Source organism: Emiliania huxleyi (genome assembly GCF_000372725.1).
Source record: "Emiliania huxleyi CCMP1516 unplaced genomic scaffold EMIHUscaffold_900, whole genome shotgun sequence".
NCBI lineage: Eukaryota > Haptophyta > Isochrysidales > Noelaerhabdaceae > Emiliania > Emiliania huxleyi.
The window spans coordinates 7,151-14,597 of NW_005195299.1; the positions used below are offsets into that span (position 1 = coordinate 7,151).

The window sequence follows — 7,447 nt, forward strand, 5'->3', positions numbered from 1 at the left end:
CCCGCCCCGGCTGGCGGCCTGCGCGACTCACCCCCGCAGCAAACGGAAACGCGGGGGGCCCGGGGCTCTTGTTCCTCACACGCCTGCCTCTGGGCCGGCGCGGGGGCCCCCGGAGGCACCGTGCGCCGCGCCGCAGTGCGGAAACGGGGCCCCGGCTCTATGAGTCTCTATGTACTATGAGCACCGACTTCCCGATTAAGTACGGTTAAGTAGAGGGCAGATTCGGAGAGATCTCGAGGAGTACATACAGATAGACCCTCCAACCATCAGATAACTCTAACCTGATCGGTCGTTCTGACCGCCGACAGATCACTCCAGACAGCAGACAGGCCGACGTCTGCACGCGGCTGGCCGGGCGAGAGGCTTGACACGATCCGACCCTGCGACCCTGACGCTGCAGCTCTAGCTATCAGACATGCACTGCTGACTGCTGCCACAATATGCGACCTGTGCTGGCCCACTTGGCGGCCTTCCCGGTCAGTGGTGAGGCGCAGTTCAGAGCTGTCGATGGCGCGATGCCGCACTGGTCCCACATTGGTGACACGAGACCACCAAGTTTGCCAGTCCAAGAGAGAGGCACCGGCGCTGTCCTGTGAAGGTGCGTGGTCCCTCCTGACTGCCCATGCGCGCGAGGCTGTGTAGGCATAGCCTCGAGAGTGCCAGCAGCCAATCCGAGGCGACGCGCATTGCGCCAGAAGCGTGCACACGATGGAAGGACACCTTCCTACTGGTCGTAGGATCAGGTCGTCACTGAATGCTTCGGTTCCCTTTTGTGAGTGCGTGCCGATCGCCGTGTCATTGCCTTCTGACAGGCCCGCCGCCGCAAACCATCAGGTCCGCGGGAGGCGAACATCAACTTGATCGCGAACAACATCGCGTCGTGGGCAATCTTCATCCCGCTGGCCTACCTCATGCCCATCCAATGGGGGTGGGGACTGCCTGGCTTTTGGTGGTCCGACCTGGCCGGCGAAGTCTTCAAGGTGGTCGTCTTGGCGTGGGCAGTGAGCAGGGTCGACTGGGCCGAAGCCGCACGCGAGGCGCAGGCGAGGGCAGGCGTCGAGAGCGAGGCATCCGCCCGCGGCGTCGCATCGATCATCGCCATGAGCCGTGCGAGCGTCAGAGCGAGCAAGGTTGACTAAGGGTCGATAAGAAGAGGAGGAGGAGCGCACCAGCTTGCGCCTTGGTCTTGGGAGTTGGAGTGACACCCCAAGCACGAATAAGCAAGCTGCCAGGGAGAATGAGTCGTACGTACGGTGTCGGGCGGTGGCGAAGTCAAGAGCCAGACTCACACGACTCAGTAAATACGAGTCGGGGGGGGCCGGGGCGCGGGGGGCGTGAAGTGTTGAACATCAAAGCAGCGGCCGCGAGCAGGACCCTTATCCGGCCGCGCAAAACGAATTTTCCTCGCGGTCACAAGACGGAAGTGATGGGAGCACATGGGACTCCCCGCCACGCGCCGGCTGGCGGCGTGGCGCCTGGGCCCTGGCGGCTGGGGCTGCGCGCAGATCCGAGCGATCGCACATCGCAGTCTCTCCCCCCCGCTCTCCTGCGGCCATCCCATGCCTGGTGCCTGGCCTGCACGGCAGTTTTCCCCCTCGACTGTCGAGAGCGGAAGTGAGGGTACGAACTTCATACTTGAATTACACATATCTGCATGCATGTTAAGACCGGGCGAAAATGCGATGTGTCGCGCGCACGGACACGCCGCCAACAGAGTACAGTACGCAACGCGAGAGCGCGGGGTGTGAGGGTTCTCACGCTCACGCCCCTGCCGCAGTCCTCCCTGCGGCAGCTAATAAGTGTGCTGAGCCGGCCTGTCGGCGGCATCAAGCCTCTACGGCGGCCGGCTCCGCAGCCTCGCCGTCGGCGGCCGCTTGCGGCATGGGCTCGTCGGGCGTAGCTGACGGCTCGGGGGCGGGCGGCTCTGGCAGGTCGTACTTCATGATGTCGGCGAGCATGCGCTTCCCCTCGGTGATCGGCGTTGTGGGCGTCGAGTTGACGACGCCCACTTTTGTGCGGTCGACGCCCTGGTACGTCTCGATCTTTGCCCTGAGGCGGAAGGTGCGCCGCTTGAAGAGCACCGAGCTGCACTCCGCCTCGAACGCGCTCTGGTCCGCGTCCTTGATCGCCTTGAGCTCGTCTGCGGTCTTGCCGAAGATGGCGATGGCCTGCTCCTGGTAGGCGGTGGCGTAGGACGTGCCGGACGCGTCAATCAGCTGCACGGCGACGATGTACCGGTGCGTGCACGCGTCGCCCGACCAGCCGCACGACTCGCAGCTCCAGCCGGCGCCGTACTCGCCGATCGCCTTCTTGTTGCACTTCGGGCACGCCGGGTACCAGATCGGCCTCTCCTCGGCGGGCCCGCCGCCGCCGCCGCCCTTCGAGGTGAGAATCCGCGAGATGTAGCCACCCACGGTGGCGTACGCACCCTTCTCCGGGATCTTGGACGGCGGCAAGCCGAGGAGCTCCGCCTGAGGAGCCGAGGCGGGGCAGGAGGTGAGCGGGCGGGCGAGGGGGGCGGTCACGGCGCGAGCGGCGGAGCTACCAGATCGTCCGCCATCGAGGCGCCGCCGCCGCCGCTGCCGCCGCCGCTGGTGTTGATGGAGAGCGACGTGGCTGCCGAGGCGGCGCCCGTGTCGGCCCACGCCTTGACCCGCTTCGCCTGCGGCAGGTCGGGGTCCATCTGGATCTTTGTCGAGCGGACGGCGCCGAGCGAGCGCGTGTTCCACTCGGACACGACGAGCCCCTTGAAAGCGACGACCGCGGCGGTGGCGGCGGCGTCCTCGGCGAAGGTCTCGGCGCTCTTCCCCCACAGCGTCACCTCGATGGCCGCGTTCGAGTCGTCGCTCAGGTTGATGACGCGCTTGACGAGCTCCCTGCCCGCCTTGGAGACGATGTTCTGCACCGGCCCAACCTCAGTCACAGAGCCAATCACGTCGACGGTCGAGTTGGCGGGCTTGGCGGAGAGGTCGGCGATCGGCGTGAAGTCGAAGTGGTACGTCGGCGTGAAGGTCTTGAGCTCGACGTCCTGCTTGACCATCGCCGAGTCGGCTCCGAGCGTGATCTCGTAGTTGTTTGCCGTCGACGAGTACCGCTTGTTTGCAATCTTGATCTGGCCGCGCGAGACGAGGTAGGTGCTCCCCAGCTCGGCGATGCGCGCGAAGCGCTCCGCGTCCGCGCGCCACGCGGTGCACTTGATCTCGCCCGACTCGTCCGCGATGACCATCTCCCACACGGACATCGTCTCGCCCGCCTTGGTCGTGATTGAGCGCAGCTCGCCGTTCTCCGTCACCTTTGCGCGGACGGTCCACGTGCGAGAGTAGGGGTTGAGCGCCTCGATCGGGGTCGGCCGGCCGGGCGCCGCGGGCTCGCTCGCGCGCGCCGCCGGCTTGGGCGCGAAGCCGGCGGGGGCAACGCGGCTCTGCTGCGACGACTCCGGCGTGGTGTTGGAGTGGCCGCCGGGCGAAGGGCCCTTGGACGGCGTCGCGGCCGGGAGCTCTGCCGGCTCGGGCTTGCCCTGCAGGGGGGGGGCGAGGGGGGCGAGCGGAGTGGGGAGGGGGAGGAGGGGGAGGGGAGGGGGAGGGGGGGGGGGGTGGAGGAGGTGGCAGGCAGCGGAGAGGCAGCGGAGAGCGAAGAGGAGAGGGAGGGAGGCGGTGTGCAGGGAGGCGGGTGGGCGCGGGTGGGCGAGTCGATCTTGCCTTGTCCTTGGCCGAGACGGGATCGCCGATCTTGCCCTCGGGCTGGCTCTCGTTCATCTCCATGCCCATCACGATGGCGACGCGCGTCTCGGCAGAGATCGTCGAGATCGTGTAGTCGGTGAGCCGCACGGCAGAGTAGAGCTCGACCTTCGGGCGGCAGGGAGCGGCCGGCCCAGTGAGGCGAGGCTGGCGGTGGCGGGAGCGGCGCGTGGAGCCAGGCAGCGGGCAGTGGGATGGCGATGCGTGCGCGGCAGCGGGTGGCGGCTCGCGGCGAGGACGTCGGCGGGGTGGGTGGGAGGTGACATGTATTACGAGTGCGGCCGGCAGGTGAGAGCCGCGCCTGGCCGTCAGGGTTGCTCTCGGAGCGAAACATCTTGGCGACGGCGGAGTTGAAGACGGCGAAGAACGTGGTCTCACCGTCCGACATCACGCCCCTGCGCACGAGCGGGGCACGTGTGAGTCGGAGGTGCGGGTCCTTTGCGCCGCCGGCGCAGTGGTGGCGCTCGGGTTGAGTGAGAGGCGGTGCCGGCGCACTTGTTGTTCTTGCCCTGCAGCCGCACGTCCACGAGCTGAACCACCGGTCGCGTCGGCTTCTCGCCGTAGCACATGTCGATGCAAGCGTTGGGGGTGAGCATCGACATGTCGGATGTCGCTGAGATGTCGTTGGCGCGCTGCTTCCCGCCCCGTTCGAGCCGGAGAGATGTGAGCAACGCCCCCCCCCCCCCCCCAACAGGCCGAAACCTCGGCACCGCTGCCTGGTGTCAGGCCCCCCCCGCCAACAGCCAAGAAACCTCGGCACCGCTGCCTGGTCCCCGGTGTCAGGCTCGTATACCTGACTAAATCAATACTGGATTTATTCTTTCTCAATACTGGATGGAGGCTTTCCCGTCGCGCCCGTGCCCTAGCATCTTCCGTGTGCCGCGTGCCGCGTGCGTGCCGGTGCGTGCGTGCGTGCGTGCGTGCGTGCGTGCGTGCGTGCGTGCGTGCGTGCGTGCGTGCGTGCGTGCGTGCGTGTGTGTGTGAGAGAGAGAGAGAGAGAGAGAGAGAGAGATTTTTATTAACCAACAAGAAATCACGACTCTCACAGTGATTTGGGCTCGGCAGCTTGTCAGCCCTCAGCCGAAGCTGGGGCCGGTCCCGTAGCCGATTCTCTCTTGTGTGTGTGTGTGTGTGTGTGTGTGTGTGTGTGTGTGTGTGTGTGTGTGTGTGTGTGTGTGTGTGTGTGTGTGTGTGTGTGTGTGTGTGTGTGTGTGTGTGTGTTGATGCTGTCAGGAAATATTCTTTTCTAGAGAGCAATAGTGATGCACACTTCCTCGCCACGTGTAAGGCCGATTTCTTCCACCCAGTCCGAGCCAGCTCTGCTGTGAGAGGCGCTCGGACCTCGAATTCTTCACCCAGGCAGCTTGGCATAGCGACAAGCTCTGCGCGATAAAGCGTGCCCGCCGCACGCCGGTCTCGACCACACACCGCACCCTGAGTGCCCCTATAGAAGCGAATGGCTCGCCGCCTACAGAGGATCGTGCTATCGCTCGCCGCCGCGACCACGCTCGGCGATGAGCCGCACACGTCTCAGCCCTCGAGCCTCGCGGCGATTGACATGGCGGCCACGAAAGAGCTCGTGATGAAGAACGAGAAGGTGGTGCTCCTGCTCCACACTAGAGGCTGCCATCGCGCCGAGAGCTTCTCGCCGACGCTGGCGTCCGTGGCCGAGCGAGTGCCCGGGCTCGAGTTTGCCCGCCTGAGCCTCGAGCCTGATGCGACCGACACGGGCGGCGGCTTTGCCAAGGGCGTCGAAGCGGGCCGGCCGATGCTGAAGGCCTTCTTCCGCAACGCTCCGCCTGGCAAGCGTGTGCTGGAGTACGCAGGCCCGCCGAACGAGGCTGCTGTGCTGGAGTGGGCGAGGGCGGTCGACGCGTGGGACGGCAGCGACGCGCTCGCTGACGGGTGGGAGGTGGGCAAAGCGCCGGCAGAGGCCTCCGGAGGCAGCCGTCCGAGAGGGGAAAGGGCGAAACGGAGGACAGCGCAGAGAAGCGCCAAGGACGAGACGTGAGATGCGCTTCCACGTGCAACCTCATCACTCTACTTCTCTCACTCGGTGTACGCCACGTCACGCCACGTGTCACCGTGCGCGCCTGCATGCGCGGTCCTAGCCGCGACGGCTAGGTTTTTTTGTCCAAAAGGGCCACCGGCCAAAAGCGCATGTGCTCGAGCGCATGTCTTGGAACGCCGTCCGTCGTCCGACACGCGACAGTCATCTCGTGCTGGCTGCTGTGTGCGGAGCCTGGGGGCGCGCCCGCGCGCCCCCGCCAAGCGCCAAGCCCATGATGCCGCGCACGCCGGCAACTATGTCATCCTTGGAAAGCCTGCGTGGCTTCGGGCGGCGCATTGCTGGTGGAGCGGAGGTGCGCTCGTCCTCCTGTGACAATCCTTGGACATGCGAGCCGCGGCGCAGGTATACACGGGTTCTCCGCAAAATTCTCGGCATTTTGCCCATTTGGCCTAAAATTTGGCTGATTTTGGGCCCAAACCAGCCTCAGACTCGGCTCAGAGTCCAAAATTTGACGATTTCCACGGAGTTTGGAAACTAGATGGGAAACGAGAGGGTGCTGTGGAGAAACACGGAAAGGAAACGAGACGGGGTGCGCGAGGAAACATGGATACAGCCTAAAAGCCGCGCGTCCACGCACGCGGCGCGGCCATAGCACCGAGATGGCAATGTCGACTCTCTCGATCCTTCCCACCCTCGCACCCGCGGGCCGTGCTGTTTTGCCCGCGGCCGCGCGGCTACTTCCGCTGGCGTCGCGACTCGCATCTACCTCGGATTCCGGCCCCTCGTTGGGACCGGTCATTTCATATTGGACCGGTCACTTGACCGGTCATTTCCCGACGCCACGTGGTCGAAGCGGTCGTTTTCCGAAAGACGCCCAGGGGGGATCAGCCTTATCCCCCCCAAACCGGTCATTTCCCGACGCCACGTGGTCGAAGCGGTCGTTTTCCGAAAGACGCCCAGGGGGGACGAGTTCGGGCGTGGTTCGCCGCGCCACTACGTCGGCGCCACGCAATTTTTCGACCACCCGGGCCGCTACCTCGCCAGGCTCCTCCGGCCGGACCACTCGGGCCGGCGCTGGCGCCCTCTCGACCGGTACGCCATCATTCGGCGGTGGCGGCTATCGCGGCGGCCGGCGCAACTTCTCGTCCGGCTCCTCGTCATCCTTTGGAAACATCCCCGACATTCCGGCGCCGTCGGCCTCGCTCGTCGCCGCGGCTGTCGTCGGCGCCTCCGCTCTCTACCTGGCCAAGCGGGGGGAAATGATGACGGACGCCGGCGTCACGTACGTCGTCCAGAACAATCTGACCCGGCCAAATCAACCTTAAGGTTCTCCGGGCCAGTTGGGGGGGGCAAACCCTGCCCGGCCCCTAGGACCCCAGGTAAGGCCCAGGTGTGGCCTAGGGCATCAGAAGGGATCAAGAGGAGTCCAGTCTGAGCCATAGAGCCCATGTCTTTGCCCCCGAAGGTCGCGTTCAAATGCCCGGAACGGACGTCACAGTGGTGTCCGGCCGGCGCGATCACCGAGCTGTGACGCTCAGGGAAGCCGGTTGAGGTACTAGTTTCTTTGCCCAGGCCTGGCCTACGGCCCGTGCTGGATCTGAAGACCAAGGCTTCGGGAAACTCGCCCGGTCCGATCTCCTCATACTCAAAGATAAGGCCGTGCTCAGACCCTGCCCAGATCATGCTCTCCTGCCACTGG

At 65.5% G+C, this 7,447-nt stretch overlaps 3 protein-coding genes across 3 annotated transcripts; 2 read left to right on the top strand and 1 right to left on the bottom strand.

Moving 5' to 3' along the window:
- Nucleotides 1–440: 440 nt before the first annotated feature.
- EMIHUDRAFT_121487 (hypothetical protein) lies at nucleotides 441–1,139 on the top strand (the record flags this gene model as incomplete). Its single annotated transcript, XM_005757460.1, has 2 exons — nucleotides 441–483; nucleotides 835–1,139. 2 exons carry the CDS (start codon nucleotides 441–443, stop codon nucleotides 1,137–1,139), a joined length of 348 nt encoding a protein of 115 aa, XP_005757517.1.
- A 687-nt stretch (nucleotides 1,140–1,826) lies between these two features.
- EMIHUDRAFT_471253 (hypothetical protein) lies at nucleotides 1,827–4,374 on the bottom strand (the record flags this gene model as incomplete). Its single annotated transcript, XM_005757461.1, has 5 exons — nucleotides 4,233–4,374; nucleotides 4,039–4,132; nucleotides 3,699–3,845; nucleotides 2,546–3,517; nucleotides 1,827–2,471 (listed from the first exon to the last, which is right to left on the bottom strand). Exons 1-5 carry the CDS (start codon nucleotides 4,337–4,339, stop codon nucleotides 1,827–1,829), a joined length of 1,965 nt encoding a protein of 654 aa, XP_005757518.1. The 5' UTR covers nucleotides 4,340–4,374.
- Nucleotides 4,375–5,193: 819 nt separating this feature from the next.
- On the top strand, nucleotides 5,194–7,073 carry EMIHUDRAFT_121489 (hypothetical protein; the record flags this gene model as incomplete). The annotated part of the gene is made up of 2 exons (XM_005757462.1): nucleotides 5,194–5,686; nucleotides 6,793–7,073. 2 exons carry the CDS (start codon nucleotides 5,194–5,196, stop codon nucleotides 7,071–7,073), a joined length of 774 nt encoding a protein of 257 aa, XP_005757519.1.
- Between the last annotated feature and the right edge of the window lie 374 nt (nucleotides 7,074–7,447).